The sequence below is a fragment of the Notothenia coriiceps genome, unplaced genomic scaffold (genome assembly GCF_000735185.1).
Source record: "Notothenia coriiceps isolate Sejong01 unplaced genomic scaffold, NC01 NC01_scaffold00037246, whole genome shotgun sequence".
Classification (NCBI taxonomy): Eukaryota; Metazoa; Chordata; class Actinopteri; order Perciformes; family Nototheniidae; genus Notothenia; species Notothenia coriiceps.
The window spans coordinates 12913351-12933264 of NW_011369947.1; the positions used below are offsets into that span (position 1 = coordinate 12913351).

A 19914-nucleotide genomic window follows, 5' to 3' on the forward strand; every position below is an offset into this window, starting at 1 on the left:
TGAAAGACAAGTAGATACAGGCAAAAATGATGGATAAAAGAGAAAAATAAACAACACACGTTACTACATACAGTACATGTCACATATAGCACATCACAATCACATAAACGAGGGGCAACATCCATGATCACAACATGTAACACAGGGGTGTCAAACTCAATTTCATCCCGGGCCACATCAGCATTATGGTTGCACTCAAAGGGCCGGTTGTAATTTATATAAATATACATATGTAAATATATAATATATATTAAATAATGTATTATATTACATCATTGCCCCTGCATTGGATCATTATAAGATCTGGTAATATCTTCCTAAATAACTACGTCTGAAAGCAGAAGTCTAGGGCAAATAATTGAAAGTAAATATTCAACAATTACACCAATTGTATTGTATATTATATTCTTTGCAAGCTCTTGCGGGCCACATCAAATTAGGTCGCAGGCTGGATTTGGCCCCCGGGCCTTGAGTTTGACACCCCTGGTTTAGAGTGATCCACACGCAGACACAAACAGATGATTTCCGGTCTTTTGCTGCAGTTTAGAATGATGTTTATTTAGCTTTACATACCAAGGTTTAATTATGCTGTGTCAAAGGTTGTGGTACCTGCCGGGCTGGTGGAATCGGTGTGCTCTTCCTCCTGTGTCCTCGTCCTCTCCGGTCACCTATGACCCCTTTTATACACCCAGTGCAGCTAACCCCCGCCACCAAGTGTCCAAAATAGTATTGCAGTATAAATATAAATAAAGTAAACTGAGACACCAACAAAACCCATAAAATGGCTCCTACAGTTTGTCTCACTGCTCTTATAATGCTTTGCATCCTGTCTGCTCCTTCAGTACGTTTTAAATATGCCATATAAATAAAGCTGTTATTATCATTACTAACAAATAAAGAGAAAATGTTTAATTTTTTAAGAAACTACAACAGCATAATAAAAAAGAAAACTTGTTGAGCTGTAGAGGCTTAAAATTCAAACACTGGTATGAGAGAAATGCATATTTCAATTATTTAAATGTGCTAATCTTTGTTGTACTGTCTCTTGGCCGATTTGTTTAAAGGTAGAAAAAGTGAAACAATCCTCCTGATATATTTGTGTTTTTCCTGAACCCTCAACTTGTCCCACTCTCCTCGCTTCATCTCAAAGTGCCGAAGAGGCCTCAGAGACTCTCCTGTATGAAAAATGGAGCATCACACTTTCTGTTACCAGGAGATTAGAAAGTGAAGGTGGAGCACTTTGGAGAAGACACTCTTCCTCAGGGGCATCTGTACCGGAGCTGTAATCTTCACCAGAACAACACGTCTTCGGAGTGGGGGGAAATCATTTCCTTTTGCACAGCGAATAAAAACAAAAACAAATCTTTCACAGTCGTGGCGGTGGCGCTAATGAAATGATCCCTCGGATAGCTGAAGTGTAACTTAACATTGTTTAGATGAGGGTATGTTTATTTAATGCAAATGAATAATTGGGACAAGAGATGTCATGTTATATTTATTCATTCTCTCAGTAGTATATTTGATAGAACAGTGCAAGCCTCATTAAATAAGATTATATAATATAAATACAAATAAACCGATGCTACAGAAAATTCATTGGGAGAAGAACATATATATATATATATATATATTATATTAAAAAAATGCATAATAAAAACTGGAAGTCAATTAAATAAATACAGAAAATATTCCTTTAGTCATTGGCCATATTAATATGGAAATGCATCTTTTAAAAAAAAAGGAAAACTGAAGAGGGGTATGAAGCTAAGGTAGCAGGCCAGCGGTACACTGTGTTCTCTCAGGAGCACTTTTGTTTTCACTCTAAGTGGTGAAGCGAGGTTAAGGGTCACACATGCACCAGGTTACATCGGGAGGTAGGAAGCAGGAGGCGATGGGGGGGGGCTCACAGCGGGGAGTCCTGGCAGAGGAGGATCTCCAGCTCAGTGCGGTACAGCTTCCCTCCATCAGACAAGGCCATGATGCTCCTCTTGTAGTCCACGAGTCCTTTTGAAGGGTCCACGTCCTGACGGGAACAACGCGAACACAATCAGCGGGCACAGAGTGTACTTTGGATGGCACAGACATACAGTACAGTGCATCTCGGGCAGCTGCTCCATCTCAACTCTATATTTGGCAAGTAGAAAAGTAACCTGAACTGATCAATCAATGAGATAACTATTCATTACCATTTTGTTCTTGTCACAAAGGTCCTTCAGCAGACCATCCAACTCCTGCTCGTCAATATACCCATTACCATCCTGGAGAAAGAAACCAAACAAGAGGTCTGAATTATACAGAGGAAATAAAAGCATTTTATGTAGAAGGAAGACTAACACCATGTCTCAATTCACGTTCTTCTGTACTATATTTAGCGTAGAAGTGAGGTCATAAAGGTGTTGCAAAATTAAGTGCACTATGAGGACCCGAATGGTGTATTCAAAACGGTCAAAATGTTGAGTGTAGGACGCCTTGATGTATAAAGAGAGCTGGATCCAGCTTTCATTCATATGAATGTTGCTCAGTGGTGCATGAAGCCAAAATGGCTTGAGTGCAGATAAAGGAGGACCACAAACTGGTGGCCGAAGATGCTGCAAAGGTTTCTTCAGTGAAAATTGTACAATACAAAAGTAGGTTTTTAACCACTTAAGCTACTGTTGTCGTAAATATGGCCTTAGTATGTTTATTGTGTAATTCAGCAGTCTGCAATCATTTGGCTGTGCCAACAATAATGTGAATGTTTCCTAGCTAACATCAGCCATGGCTAATTTGGGTAAGTGTGCGCTTTGAGACAATATCACCCCGTCAAACTGTACTGACTGCGCAAGTAACAGTGTAGACAGTGTGCTAAAGTATAGTAATTGTGGAACAGCAAATTGATCTACAGCTGTACTAGCAGCTAAATGCTAACAGATATAATGTTAACCTTTCATTTTAGTTAAGTATAATAGCATGCCAACATTTGCTAACTGGCACAACATTTAAAGTACTATATAGGCTGATGTCTTTAGTTTTGCCGGATAAAGTCCTGATGAAATTACCATTTTGATCTGATGGTGGTGCTAGAAAGATTCTCTGGCAAACAACAAAGTAATTACAATGAGTGCACCACGTGTTGGCAATCCATCCAATAGTTTTTGAGACATCATTAGAAACCAGAAAAGATACCCTTTTACTCAGTTTTAAACCTACATGACTTATAAAGCCATGTAAGTGCAGTTGTTTTATGGTAATTGATTGTAAATATAGTACCTTATCATAGAAGGTGAAGAGGGAGTCGAATTCCTTAACTTTGAGCCTGATACCCTGTGTAGAGAGGGAGAGAGAGAGAGAGAGAGAGAGAGAGAGAGAGAGAGAGAGAGAGAGAGAGCATATACATTTGTTAGAAAACTCCAGGGTATTTTCTAGAGAGCGGTAAAAGCCCCACCAGATCCAGAATTGATATTAATCCACGCAGATTGTGATAACTGGGACTAGAGTTAATCTTGATCAGACTAATCCTCCGTCAGAAAGGATTTGTTGATCTGCTCTTGCAAGCTCGTATGTAGGTTTGGGAACATACATGACAAAAACTTGTTGGAGATATATGTATATTTATAATGTTGAACTTTAAAGTATTATAATTCTATTACTGCTATTTGATCCCACACTAAAATGAGCAATTTCTATTTTACTGTAAAATGCAAAATCCAAAATATTGTTGTTTATTAATTCTAATATTGATTATATCGATAACAGAAAGGGGGTCACAAATAACAGTAGCCTGTCATGTTTTTAAGGAAGGTTACACTGTAATATGCTAAAGGACTTAACGCAAGTAAATACGCATCTGTGTCCATTCCGTGCTTGGATGACAAATAATCCCCCTGTAGTGAATCCAATAATCTGTTTTACTGAATCTCCATTGTTGTCAGTGATTTTGTGTCAATTGAGCGAAATCTTCTTCTTTTACAGAATATTTTTAGGACATTTTATAACTTTATTTGATAGTGGAGGGAGAGAAGAGCAGAGGGAAATACATGCAGAAAATGGTCTAATAAAACCAAGGAATAGCTGTTATATGAGTATTTACAACTTTGTGATGTGCACCCGATCCACCTCGCTATCGGGTCGCAGAATGTCTTACCTCAAACTTCAGCAGGAAATTCTCCTGGACTGGCAAGAGCCTGCAGAAAAACAACAATGAAGGTTTAATAACAATATCATCCTTTAGAGAGGTTGAACAACGTACATAAAGAATATAAAGAAAGATAAAAAGTGGAGACACACTCACCTCGCCATCTCAGAAAGGCCGAGCTTACCATCACCGTTAAGATCAAACATCCTCAGCTGCACAGAAAGAAAATCATGAATAAGAGGAAGAAAACAGGAAGTCTTAAGACACCGACAGAAACACACAAAAACATTTGAATGGCCTATGCCTAATTCCTATTGTGAATAACAATAAATAGTCTGTTTCAGCCTCAATTTCTAAGTTTTCACTGTTGTTTCTTATATTATTTGTATTCATTTTCACAGTGTTATAGTATTTTTGATCCTGCAAATATATTATCTCTATTTTTATTGTATCTATTATTGTTTTAATATTTTGTCCGTGGGGTTTTAATCTTGCTAAGTGAAGCGCTGCTGCGTGTTCCTAGAGTGAACAGTCTGATAAAACCATTGTTAAATGGACACAAATAGCTGATGCCTATTAAAACTCACAATTGTCTGTGTGTATTCGTTGAGCTTCTTGTCATCGTAGTTTCTGTTAGCCTTCTTCAGCAGGTCTGACAGGAAGCCCTGCATAGAGAAAAACCCTTGTAGTCAGTCACTCGATTAATTTCATGATTGGTTTACAGCAGTTATGGTGAAAATAAATGGTGTTAACATTTATGTGCAGAGGTCAGGATGTGAAAGCATGCAGAGTGTTCATTTTTGAAGCTTTGTGTGGTTTTGTTTTCCACATGAAAGTGATAATTCGGAGCATAATACACAACAGCAGGTTCAGAGTACTTCCATCAGTAGAGACATTAGCACCAATTATACTACTAGCATGGCACAGAAGCCAATCCTCATCTACACCAAGGTCTGGTTTGTTTGCAGTAATCACTAAATATAAATATCCACATGCCATAGGAGTACTTACATTGCTCTATTTTGTGTTGAAATTACACAACTCCAAACCTCTGTGTCCTAAGCTGTGGCTTTAGCTTGTAATTTGCTAAATTGTTCACATAAGATACTAGCTATATTCAAAAGAAAAAACAGTGTGGGAAAAGAGGGAATCCTGAAAGTCCTTCCATATTGAAGTAATACAAATTGATATCAATCAAACAAACACGAAAGCATTGCACAAATAATATCTATATGCACAACACCATCAAGCAAGCATGAACTGTGGCAAAGAAAAACCAATAGAATAAGTAGATCTGTAAACCCATCACAAGTATCTGGCCACAAGGATATACATATTTTAGTTGTCCTCAAATCTGGCAATAAAGATAATGATATAGTGATTTTAACAATTAATTCTACATTAGCTTTCTTTCAGAGTTTGGCAAAGTGTTTTACCTTCAGCTCATTGGACTCAATGTATCCACTTCGGTCGGTGTCATACCTCCGCCAGGCCTACAGAAGAGGAGGGATGTTGTTACTGTAGCTTTCAGAAAACATGTTACTTTACCACAATGACTAAAGAAAACAAAAAGCACATTTTCTCCCTATATATATTATCTGATTGACAGAGAAAGAGACTATCAAATAAAAGTGACAGAGGTAGGGGGGTGTCATCTGATATTGTGTAAATATAGAATTTGTCAAAGCCCTTATCAAAGATAGATACCTAAACNNNNGTGTGCCTTGGCATTATCTGATTGACAGAGAAAGAGACTATCAAATAAAAGTGACAGAGGTAGGGGGGTGTCATCTGATATTGTGTAAATATAGAATTTGTCAAAGCCCTTATCAAAGATAGATACCTAAACCCCTCCAGCACTCACTGCTGTCCCCCTGCAGAAAGCTGTGCTCCATCCATAATGTATGTCCTGTCTGAGAATAGCTTTTTTACACACACACACACACACACACACACACACACACACACACACACACACACACACACACACACACACACACACACACACACACACACACGTGTGTGTGTGTGTGTGTGTGTGTGTGTGTGTGTGTGTAAAAAAGCTATTNCTGTCACACTGTCCCGAAATTGACACCCGATGGACACACGATTAAGGAAATGTTCAAATTCGGCTCTGATCGTAACAACATCGGGCCATTCGTGAGGGCATCTTAATCCATTGTATGACAGCCGGTGGAGTCTCTCAGGCTCCGGCAGCAACTTCGGGAGCGGTGGCAACATCTTTGGCATCACAAAGCATCGCCGAAGGACCTTGTGAAGGTTCATTTTCGTGTTGACTTCGTGTGTCCATTTTGCCCTTCGTAAGGCATTCGTGAGGGCATCTTAAACCATCGTATGACCGCCGGTGGAATTTATCAGGCTCCGGCAGCAACTTCGGGAGCGGTGGCAACATCTTTGGCATCACAAAGCATTGCCGAAGGACCTTGTGAAGGTTCATTTTCGTGTTGACTTCGTGTGTCCATTTTGCCCTTCGTAAGGCATTCGTGAGGGCATCTTAAACCATCGTATGACCGCCGGTGGAATTTATCAGGCTCCGGCAGCAACTTCGGGAGCGGTGGCAAAATCTTTGGCATGCCAAAGATGGCTTAAGATGCCCTCACGAATGGCCCGATGTTGCTACGATCAGAGCCAAATTTGAACATTTCCTTTATCGTGTGTCCATCTGGTTGTTTTATTGCACAACAAAATCATGTAAACATATTATGTAAATAACCCAATTTGTGTTCTCTGAAACTAAAAAGGATATAATATATTATTTTGAACAAAGGAAGTTGTTGTTGCTATGGAAACAACATTACGGAGAAAACTTAATATCTTCTACATATAAAGACGGAGAGAGTAAAGAACAAAGTCGGAAAATATCAGTACAGTATCATAATATTTTAACATAATTGTTTGTGTTACTTTCGTTGCAGTTGTATGTCTTAAATGTAATGTAAATGTTGCCTTCGTGTATGGTTCGGGGCCATCTTCGTGCGAAATTCACAATTCCATATTCGTGTGTCCATCGGGTGTCAATTTCGGGACAGTGTGATAGGGGCTTTAAAGGGCCCTATTATGGTCATTTTCAGGTTCATTTATCCTATTTAGTGACTCTATTGTGACCTGACTTTATGTTAAAAAGGTCTTTATTCTTCTCATCCCCGAAGTTTCACAACAGAACATCATATTTCTAAGGGCATCATAGATTTGCACTAGTTTTACTTCAGAGGTATAGTATCTGATATCTGTTTCAGTGCTCTAACAAAAAAACTGTCCAGCAACTCGTAAACTGAAAAAAATAAATAAATAATACAATCTACTTGTATAGACACGAGATAATTCCTTATGTAGCCCAATATCCTCAGGTTAAACTTCAATCAATAGAAATTAAGTTTGTGAGCCAGACAAATCAATGCAAATATTAATGCCATTAGTCGATATTAACAGTTCTCGAACACTTTTCACTTTGGCTTTTGCCTTTTTTCACAGCCATAGTTCTGCCTCGTGTTTTGTTTTAGTTTATACAGCTTGGTTTAACATGCAATGCTAACTCAGCGTAGAAGCAAGGTTAAAAAAAGATGACTCTAATCTGTGTCATGTCCCATGTTCAGTCCTAACATACCTTGGTTTAGGGTCAACCCCTTTAAAATACCCCTTTTCATCTGAAGGTTTAATACCTCCGGAGTTTCTGATGCTGTGATTTTGTGGATTACGGTCATGAACCAGATCAGAGAAAATCATAAATTATGATCCGTCTAATCTCTGTTCCTTGTCTGACTCCAGAGGCATAACCCGTCCATTCAACCCAAACACAAATCAATAATGTAATCGTTCGCTAAGCTTAACATAGAGAAGGCAAATAAGTATTGTGTACAGTGAGTCAGCGTTTGGTAAAAAGGAGGGTGTGTGTGTGTCAGAGAGTTAGTGTGTGTGGTTGAGTTGAGAGATTGGGTTGTACTGTGTCCCGGGAATGTAATCTGTCCTCGGTGCAATATTCTGCTGTGTGACTACAGCCCAATCTGAGTGGATGAAGTAATCACATGGTGAACTTGTGAACTGTGTCCTGATGAACTCAGAACAACCACACCGATATGTGTAGTGATGAAGTGTTAGTAGGTCAGTCGGTATCCCTTCACACTTTAGGCAGCAATACAGTATGGACCTATTAAAGCTGTTCAGATTTTAACACGGTGACGAAGAGTCAACAATGAATCAGATCCATGTTGACAAAAATGACCCTTCAGGCAAGTTGTGTACATAGGACAAACACTTACAGAATATTATCTTTATTTGTCAAAGCAGGAATAATAATGTATAATTAGAAAACAGTTCATACAGTATTATGAAAAAACATAAAAAACATAATCAAACAACATTAAAATCAATAATAAAAGCAAGTCTAAATTAGTGAGCAACGTGTTGGCTTAAAATCTGCTGTGTGATGATGGAGCTGGTTATAATGTATAAATATGTACAATTGTGTAAATTGTTAGTATAAATGTTACTATGAATGTTTAATATATCCATGTCTCAAAATGTTTACAACGCAGTAAAAACATTATGTTTAAGTGTCTATAATGTCAGCATAAATGTTTGTTTGATTTTAAAATGATTGTATGTATGAATGTGTTTGATGTCAGTACAAATGTGTGTATAAATGTGAGGGAATAAATGCGTTAATGTGAGTAAAGTGTCGGTAAGAAATAGAAAAATAAGATAAATGTCAGTATATATGTGACAAAATGCATCAAAATCTTACATTTATGGCTGATATAAATGTACACATTTTGATATAAATGTTATCTTCTTATTCTGTTTCTGTTTTGTTTTCGCATTGCTGCTGAATGAAGACTTGCCACTTTTCTTTGCCTCCTGCAGAGAGAAGAAACTGACGGACCAGGTGAAGTGAAACTGTCGTTATGTAACAAAAACGCTGCAGCAGGACAGGAAGCTTGTGAGGAGGAGAGTTTTGTTCCCCACGGAGCGGGTTGTGTTCATCAGAGGGATTCGTCTCATTCAGTCTGTCGTCTCTGTGATCACATTTCAAGAGACGCTGTCTTGCTTGTTAGTCTCGCTTTTTTCCTGCAACCATAATCTGTGAGAGAGAAAAAAGGTAGGCTACAGTAAAGAAAGTATTTACATTTCTCAAAACGTCATAAGCCTAACTAAATGACTCCATGTTTTATTCATTGTTTTCTTGATCCTGTCAGGAGACAATAATCCTAAGAATTGGATTTCCAAGTTGTTCAGTGCAGCTTTGCATGGTCTGCCTGTAATGACTATTCATTCATTTATTCCTTATACCTGAACGTTTTTTGTTTCAGACCTCAAGTAAAAAAAGCAGCATCGGGACATGTGTCAACGTTAAAGGAATAGTTGGAAAAACACTTTCTTCCTGGGAGTTACAGGAGAAGACGGAAACCACTTGCCAAAATCACTTTAGTCAAAGTTCATTAAACAATAGACAGAGGCCCAGTGAAGTCGTCCATTACTTTGTGTGCTATGGTTTTGAAGCCTCAGTTCGGCCACACAAGAAGGGGGGAGCTAAAACTGATTTAGCCACACAAAATGTTACGTTTAACTTTCGTGATCTGAAAACACAGTGTAAATGGGTTACAGCTCCAAGACGGAAACACAGACTACACAGAAAACGGTCAACCGTGGTTAAAAGCTCTAACTTAGATGTTAGCCTGTCCTAAATCATTCTGCTTTATCGTATTTTTTCTTTAAATGTGTCAATAATTTACAAAATGAGCATCATGATGTATTGAAAAAGGACTTAAAACTAGTGGATAGGACCATAAACTCATTAGTAAAATGTTTAGTAGTGAGTTAATAAATCAAGTGAGAAGTAGGTTCATTTTTTCATAGACTTCTATATAATCTACTTATTTTCGCAACAAATGTTTGCTGGATATAGAAAATGCAAGTTTGAAGAACATTTACATTGGCTTCTCTTGTTTGCTAAGTGATGAATACTTAAAATGCTGCATTTAGCAGAGACTCTCTGTAGGTCACATCTGTCTGTTTGATAAAGCAGTTATCACTTCAGTAATTACATGTCCCTTCATGTTATCTGGTCAGTTGTTGACACTGTTACAGATGCTGCGCCAGATGCTGTGTCCGCTCTGCAGTACAGAGAAGAAGAGAGTCAAAGGGACTTCTCTTCCTATTTCCTGGTCTGAACATTATACCTATAACTTGCTGTAAACTCTTGTACCACTGATCAAAAACCGCACACTAATGTAGCCTGCTGCTGACACTCGGTGAGATGTCAAATTCAATCTCATGCATCACAACTGCCCAGTAAGTGGATATACGTATGTATGCATGAAAAGTCAGCCTGTGTACTCAATTAGCAATCATTTGACTCAACAGCCCGTAATGCATTGCGTCTCTTCAGATGGTGGACAGCAAGGCATATGGATAAAAATAATTAACCATGGTAAAGCTAATAATGTCAAATGACTGATGCATGATTCACATATATAGAATGTGGCACAGTAGATTAGTGCGCTGATCTTCAGATCAGGGGAGCACGGCAATGTAAGTCGTTTTGGATAAAAGTGTCTAATTTGTGACATGTAATGTATGCATTGTACAAAAAAACACATTCTATATTGTGAATTAAAATACAAATAATAAAGTGGGCCTATCATGCTTTTTGGGGGTTCTCTTTCTTGTAGTGTGTTACACAGTTTTGCATTCCTGTAAATTGTTTACTTCACTATGTAACTGTTGCGCTTCTATTGGATAGCGCTCCAACACATTGTACGTGATAGGCTAAGGGGAGGGACATCTCTAAGTGGTTGACCAATCACAACAGAGCCGGTCAGCAAACCAATCAGCGCAGACTGGGCTCTGGTTTCAGACAGAGGGTGAAAAGAGTTGTTGCAGCACAGGCAGTATGAGAAAAATAAAGAGCTTTTGGAAAATGTAAAGCATGGAGACATGTCACAGAAGAGGCAGAAAATTCAAATATGAAACCTGACAATGAGCCTCTTTGGGCCCCCTTTAAATGTATTTATTGCCTTTCTTTAGGGGAACATAGCTGATTGAATCCAATTCAGTCAATTTAATTTAAAAATACGTTATTCATACTTGAGGGACAATACCTCTTGGGAATACCAAATAAAAAGATATCCAGTCTGGATTATAGAGTGATTACATTTGGTCTAACTTGAGCTATTATGGGCTACTTGTTTTAATCGGTCACAACAGCAAAAATAAAACAGCTGAGCCAAAGAGGGCCAATGGGCCGTTGCTCGATAGACTGTAGTCCGGCCTTGTACACGTGATAAACTGATCATTCAACGTTAGCTTGGACGGGTAGTGATTGTTATGAGATGCAAGGAAGACGTATTGCTTGAGTTCACTTCAGTGTGAACGGTCTTCTGGTAATGACATACTTCATCATTAATCTAGTATGCAGGAAGCAGTCAATGCTGATCATAGTGCAGTATGCAATTTTGAACACATACAATGACCCAGTTTATGCATATTTTCTGTAGTTATTTTGATCATAGTATCATAACAGAAAATGACGGTAAAAAGTGAAGTACCTATAGAGCTGTTAAGGACTGATTCTACGACACTGGAGTGCGTCTTTATATGCAGGATGAATGTTGGGGATGACAGTAATGTTTCAGCTCAAACTAGACGAGTATGGGAGTAGAAATAGACACACCACTAAACATCACAGGGAACATCTGCTCTCTGTCACAGCGACGCTGCAGCGATGCAAAGGAGTTGCTCTCTTTCCTCCTGCAGCTGTTGTCTGAAAACAAACCCACTTTGTCCCTCTCACAGACGAAAGAAGGATCATTTAAAAACTGAGCGAAGACAAATTACTCTCTGAATTGGAAAAATAGATATGGGGCACATCACATCTGGCCCAACATACACAAACAATACTTTGACATCATAAACAGGGATATGAACACACATGAATAAACATTGTATTTGTGTTAACAGCCCTAGAGTTGCTGGTGAAACTACTTTCATGTCTGAGGAGGCTTTTAAAAATGCACTGCCCAAAGAAAAGCCTTCCGAGGTCTGCAGACGGGTTGTGATTAAGCTCAGCAGTATTGGAGGAGAATATATGAATGAAATAAAGAACCATACATAGAAAAGTGTGAAGTTGTAATTCAACCAGACGTTTATGGGGTTGCCTTCAAATCAAATAAGATAAAAACACTGCTTATAAACCCGACTCCTGCTGATATTGTTTGAAGTGATAAATATGTATATTCTTATAACAATCCTCGAGACCTTACTGAAAGAGAATATGCAGTAAGAAAATCTGTTGGATGGGGGAATGAATAAATCCAACTTTCATTTGGAGTACAGTGTTTGGTTTGAGTGTGTGAGGTTGTAGATACAGCTTAGGAGTCTGTAGGGGCAAATTAAAAACTCGTCTAAGGAGAAAACAGCGATTTGGGGTCACAAATCTTTCATTGTGACAGGTGTTTTCCACTCATAAACAACAACAACCAATGAACCTCTGACACCCGGCCAGAATTGGAGTGTCAATCGTTGTAGTTTCTTGGAAATATTGCACTTTAGTTCCTGTTCTAATGGCTGGTTTTATGGATTGACTATGTAAATCATGTTGGATGGTCTAAGATTTATTGTCAAAGCAGAATGGTCTTTGGGTTGGTCTTCTTAAAATGCTAATCAGTTTAATTCTCTTCTCTGGTGCTCCTGCTTCTCTTCAGACAATCCTCTGTGCGCAGAGGATCCAGCACGAATGCAGGTCATGAAACAAAACCTTGTCCTATTTATGGAGCAGCCTTGAGCTAAAAAAAAAAAGGTATGAACACTAAATGTAAATGAGGACTATAGTTTTTTTATTGGATATTTTAACTTTTTCATGAATTTCATGTCTTGTTTCTATGCATTTATATTTCCATATAGTATGTTTTGGACCTAAATGGCCCAAATTAGCACATTTATTCAACAATGCCACTACATCAGTACAAATCATTTAACTCATGCAAACAGTTGCTTACATTATAAGTGACAAGTTGCAAAGCTAATGGTTTTATACATTTGTAAATGTAAAACATACATGTGTTTAAACCTTCCATTGTTCTTGTCAATGTTAATCTAAAATACAATAATTGAGAGACTTTTGCTCACATTTAAAGGTCCCATATTGAAAGAAGAAAATATTGTTATCTATTTTTAAATATAAAGTGTTAGTAACAAAACGCTCAATATACAGAGAGAAGTACACAGCTGGTATTCAGAATTTGTGCCTTCACAGCAAGCCATAAAAAGAAAATAAAGTGCCACTACAGTGCTGTTGCCGCCCGGCTGCAATGATGGTGCAGAGACGCCCAGAAAGCATATGTGAAAGAGCCAGAAACACTGACCAATAAGAACTAACCGTTTTTTTTCAGGAGGGGGGCTTAAAGAGAAAGTCTCTTAATTGATTGATTCGAGGTATCTTTGGACAGACAGCAAAATATGAGTATGGACTGAAACATTTGTCTCCTTTAAGTTCTAACTTTAAATCTCAATACCACACAAATTAAAATTATTTCACTAAGAAATACCATACCACATATTCAATAAATAACCACCACTAAATCAATTGTGAAACACTCACAGACACACTCAATGGCGACATTAGAGACTTACCATTTACCGTACATCAACTGCAGCCAACTACAACATGAGGTCTTGATGATGGATCATTTAACAATCATAGGTCCAGTAATGAAGGCTCTGAGTGATCTGGAGCCCTGCATCTTGTATTGAAAGGTGAACATACTGTTGAAAATAAATGATATCCGTGAGACAACGGTAACACATGACTCAAACTGATTTCATTTGAGGTTGATTTGTTTTGAGTTATTGGATAGGACATTGGAAAGATATTTCAAATTGAAAATAAATAAATGCATTACTTTGTCTTTTGCTACTATGATAGAGTTAATTCACACATTTGTAAACACATTATCATGCAGCACTGGCAACCAGCAGGACGAGGATTCAAAAAAGAAGTATACAAGTTTTTACTCACAAAAACAAAGTTTGGTACACAGGTGACTGTCGGAAAAATCAAGCAAATGTTTCAGGAGCAGGATTATAGTCTAAGACAAAACAGGATGGTTAAATAACTTGGCTTACTGTGTCTGGAACGCTGAAGCAGCGAAGACAGACGGGAGCACACAGAATAAAGTCACAAGAGACGAAGGATAATGAGGTGCAGGTACAATCAGACAAGGTATTCACAAAGGTGAGAAACACATGAGAACAGGAAGTGAAAAGAGAGACTAAAATAGAATAGGAAATAACTTTGAAACTTTAAACAAGAAGCTTGGCAGAGGACCGGATCTGACACGTGTTCTTGTGAATATTAAACATATAAATGAAGGTATGGATGGTTTCACAAAGAAGCAAAGAGTCATTTGAGATCTGAGACACCACAGATCAACATTCTGCTGACAGTGCGTGTGAGTAGACATATTTATTTGTAAAATCAGAAATGGTAATCTGGTGTTGCTAAAACCCGCCTGGCCTCCATTCAGAGCCAACAGCTTGCCCTTTGATCTCACTGTGTCATATTATGTTCAAAAATAAAAACCCGATAGAGCCACAGCTTTAAATGTGCAGCTGCCAATAAAACAGAATGTGAATCTGCGGACTATGTGTTGGGTCACGCATGTTTTCCTACTGTGTGACAGCTAGATTATGTCCCATATGGCCCCGTAATGGTTTTTAGATTAATTTGAATAATTAGTTCAACACTAGCAGAGGCTGGTTTATGCTTTCTTCCCACAGTGTGTTTTAGCAATCAATGGCTAATGGTTAAAGCTCTTCGCCAGCGTTGTTTACTATACATGGGAGCCTCTCTCCCTTTGCCTGGAGGCACATCGATAGACCTCTGTCCCCTTCGCTGGATTGAATTGACTTTATAAAAGGGATTGCCTAGACAGAGGTGGGGCAGAGGGCACAAATTAGGCCTAAGGGACAACTTGTTGGCATTTAATATGTTCACATACACACACATCAACACTACACACCCATCTGAGGGTATGTCTGCTCAGGTATGTATACTGCACTCCTATGTGTGCACGTGGGAGGGCTGGTTGCGCTTCAGTGCATTTGTTTATGGAGGCCTGTCAACACACTGTGAATTATCACAGCGCTGAGCTCCTGTGCTTTCCCTCTGTGTGTGTGATCCATGTTGGGCTGCACAGGTTCATTCTTCTCTAACCAGAAAACACTGATGATGAAGGGTGGTGGGTGCAGGTCAGAGGGGCAGGTGGTTATGAGACTTTACTGCGTATTTGCTTTATGACACCCTGGCAGATCTTAAATAACACACACTGTCAGATATCCCCGGACCAAAGACGTCTGTTTGTCCCGAGATCTACAGACTCCTCCACATGTGGCCGAACCTCTTCACCCTTACTCATCAGCTCGCCCTCTTAGATCAAACACATTCGATTTATTGTCCTGCACACTGGCCTGAAGACGCCGTATGATTGAGGTTTAGAGGCTGGAGCACCAAAACTATGGTATGTTCTGCCTGCATCCCACGCTGATTCTGTGGACTCTGATAAGCAACTAAAGACACACCTGTTTGGTCAGGCTTAGGGGTTGGATATGTGCATCATGTCTGAATTTTGTATTTATTAATTGTATTTTCCAACAGTGTGTTATGTTTCAAATGTTACAATTAAAAAAATGTATATCTTTCTTCTGTAGGTGTAAATGCCCTTGTCATGCATGTATGTGACTTATGTCTGTAAAAAACGCTATATAAATAATTTTCATCCTTACTGACTTACTTGCCTCATTAATTATTTACTTATGTATCTACCTACCTGCCTACCCACCTATGTAGTGGGTAATGCTCTCAAAACGAGTGCAGTGCTCTTGAATGCAGCTCAAGGCCTGACTCCTCCCAACCACTCCCCTAATTAGGCTGCTTATAAAACGCACCGTTTGGCCTTTGTACTTACCTTTGACTCTTTGTGTCATGGTCGGTGGTACAGGCAGTCTCGTTTAATACATGGATAACTTGGTTTCCTCAGATTATGCTATGACTTACTGCTTCCCAGTGTCCTGCACACCAGTAGTTTGTCAAAACCTCACTCTTGTAGTGAGTAGGGCCAGAACACATTGTTTGTATGCCGCATGGTGAGCCATTTTGAACCTACATTATACATTTTTTTCACCTGCCGCTGTTTTGTGTATTCTTGTTTTGCATTTCGTTTTGTGATTCTAGTTTTTCTTATTTTGCCTTATCCTGTTTTGTTTGAGCTTTTGTCTTGCTTTGTATTTTGCCCCTTAAATGTCGGTTTAAATATTAATTAGTTACCCTCAATGTTTGCTGCGGTGAAGAGCGAGTGAGTGCGGTATATATTTTTATTTTAACATGATGTAATTTGTGTCTTTCAAAGTTTTGTAAGGATTATTTCAACATTTTTGGGAATTGTGTTTAAACGCTTTTCAAAATTCTAGCAGTTTCCCCAAGTCTTTATGCTAAACTAACCAGCTAGTTTCTTTGGCCTCGTATTTAATAAGAGATGGGGAGGGGCTTTACACTTAGCTTAATTCTGAACTGTTAGAACTACTGTTAAAGATCTGGTCGAAAACCACAAATGTTTTGCTCTCAACCTGTATGTTATCTGACCGACTTTAAATAATTTTCTGACTATGCATTTTTGTCATGGATCCATAGTTATTATCTCACAGCCTTACTGCAGCGCTCATGGTTGCATCATGAGGACAAATCACTTCTTGTCTCCGGTGACATTATTAGTTGTCGTGTGGTTGTTTTTGAGAGTCTTCTCTCGGGAGGTCCAGTATCTTAATTGTTCCCCGGGAGGGAGAACATATTGTCCTGCATGCATACAGAGGGAGCCATTCTCCTATACAGCGCAACAACTTAAAAATACAATTTTATCATTAAAAGCTATCTACCGAGCTTAACGCCTGCCTCAGTGTGATGGCAGTGTTTACTCACAGATTTTCTACATATGTGTTGCCTGTAAAAATGGCATGCAGTAAATGATGATGCAGTTTTTCTCATTGTGAGGTGTTTATCTGCATGGAAATAATCACAACGCATCTGCCAAATAGACTGAAAATTGGACTCTGCGTTATCTGTTTCCAGCCTTTGGCAACTCTCTGGTGATCAGCCTATGGTTACTCAGTCCACGTTGTGCAGCTGATAAAAATGGCTGATTACCGCAATGAGGCACACTGTCACTCTAATTTACACAAATCCTACACTCCCACTCTGACTTCTGCTCAACCGTATTAACGCCAGAGAAAATGTCCCTGGCATTCCAATCCAGGAAACCTAATCTAATCTAAATGCACACTTCCACACAAATAATATCACATTGTGATATTCATCCCTACCAACACTATGCACATTTGGTATTATTGTCCCTCTGAGCGCCTAATTATGCAGTTTTAGGCATTTGTTGTCTCAGTGGCCTCACATCAGATATAAGGCCTTTGGTAAGTTATCACTTAAGATATCTGATACTGGATGAATATTTTGTAGTGAAGAAGCATGAGGTTCGGTTTGGAGATGTCGTCCTGTCCATTATAGAATACTTTAAAGGAACAGGTTATTTTGTTTCAAGTGGGGTTGTATGTAGTGTTCATACTAAACCTACAGTAGATGACGTTCGACAAAGCACCAGTTTTTAGAAACAGATGGTTACAGCAAGAGAGCTAAACAATGGACTGCTGTGGACGGGGGCAGCTTGAATCACCTAAAATATATTTTAAATAAAGCGCACACTTGATCTGATATTAATGTTTGTAGGTGGCTTTTGCGGCTGCCCATACACACATCAGCACATTGATAATACTCCAGAGCAGGATTCTCCAAACTGGGGCCGTGCCTTCCACCATCTACTGTAGCTGATACACTGATTGTGGATAAGTAACTCATCCAACCCCACTTCAAAATATCCAAACTATCCGTTTAATGTGCCTGTGCTGAGTGGCTGTGGATCTACCGGTAATGATGACAGATGGGGAGACCAACAGCCACATGCTGCACTGTTATTCACTGAGGCTGGGATGGAGAGCCTCCTGACCGTTCAGAAGAATGATGTTTGCTGAGATGAATATGCTGCTGTTCTTGTACAGTATGTACAGGGACGTGGTATGGTTCCTGATCACACAAGAGGATGTAGTCACCTAGATGCCGTTGGTTTGTGTACTGCCGTTTTAATTCTTTAGTCCTTCATCTTGGCCGTGGCCATCTTGATAGTTTGCAACCAGCAGTAGCACAAGAGGACAAAAGGGTGGATCTAGGAAATCAGTATGTCTGAATGCAGTATGCATACAATTGGGAAACACTACTGCAAAATGTGTGTCAAAGGATTGTAGGTCAGAATAGACAGAAAACATGTTTGGCTTACATAATTCAAAATGTGATCTCATGCATTTTGTGTATGTATTTTTTGCATATTTATGTTTTGGGAAATACGCAGTGTTTGTGGTTTCTTAATAATATGGTTATATTAATACTGAAGCACAGTTTGTTTATAGGAATACACCATCATGGTGATGGCTCCCATTAGTCCCAGCTCCAACAGCCCTGCATCATCCTAAATTAACAGGATATTTTATAATTAAATAAGGTAAGAGTTTGCTGGGATGTACATGAAGTCATCTGATTTAATAAACATATTGTAATGGTAAATGGTCCCTTCAAATGTGAAGGTGCCATAAAGCTTACAGAGTCCATATTTTGAGAAGGAGAAATTATTATTAGGAGGCAACAAGGAATACTCTTTAGAAAATTAAATGTTTTTATTTCACATTTGCTCTATCCGTACCGTGTCAGGTGTATTTAATTTGCTAGGTGGGTCATCTCTTTGCATTGCATGCTGCTTCTGATCAGATATCAGGAAAAAGCATTGTGAGATTCAACCATGACGGAATGCTAGAGGTAACTTGTGCACACACACACACACACACACACACACACACACACACACACACACACCAACAATGGTAGTTTGAAAGATCGTGTAATGAGATAAGATTTCTCACTTTGTGAAGTTTAGTTTCATCAGTGCTTGCGAGGGAGGCAGTTGTTCAGCTGCATCTGTATTATTTATAAGACACTAATGTTTAATGAAATGTTTTGGCCTCTACATTTTTCAAATGTCTAAACCAATGAACCTCACAAAGGAACAAACTAAATGAAACCAAACCTTTGGCAATGTTTTGCCTTACTGTTACTTCTCAAAAGGTTACAATTGGTGTTGAGTTTTTCAAAAAGGTTACTTAGGATTAAGGTCAGTGTCTGTAGGAAGAGGAAATGGGAAGCTCGTCCTCGGAGACTTTGTGACAAAACAGTCTTACTTTTTAGACACACTGAAAAGACATCTTTTTGTGTCATTACAAATGGGTACCATGGATATCTAACTATAACCTTAAACATCACACAGGGAAAATCTATTTGTTTAAATAACGTTTTGCTTACAGTTACACAATGAGAGAGAGGTGTTGGACAAATGGCTTTCATTGATTCAAGCAGGACAGATGTGGTGAAACCGCAGCACACACTGGAGGTAATAATCATCCATAACGTAAACCATTAGCCCTCAGTTTCAACCTGCAGTAACTAAGATGCTGTCTTTATTCAAATGAGAATTTATTTCAATTAAACACAGTCTGCACGTTGAACGTATAGGTTATATTTATATTCTTTTTATAATAATCATGGTTTTCTATGCATCAACGAAAGCAGGATTTGTGCGCTTGATCCTGCATAATTCTGCATAACTCCAAAGACGCTACAT

The 19914-nt window shown here is 38.7% G+C and overlaps 1 protein-coding gene across 1 annotated transcript; it reads right to left on the reverse strand.

The window, feature by feature from the left end:
* Positions 1-1517: 1517 nt before the first annotated feature.
* Positions 1518-16849, reverse strand: LOC104966436 (calretinin-like). The gene is made up of 8 exons (XM_010795622.1): positions 16838-16849; positions 5551-5607; positions 4702-4779; positions 4271-4326; positions 4124-4163; positions 3250-3303; positions 2187-2258; positions 1518-2023 (listed from the first exon to the last, which is right to left on the reverse strand). The coding sequence occupies exons 1-8, from the start codon at positions 16847-16849 to the stop codon at positions 1904-1906; spliced, it is 489 nt and encodes a 162-aa protein (XP_010793924.1). The 3' UTR covers positions 1518-1903.
* Positions 16850-19914: the final 3065 nt, after the last annotated feature.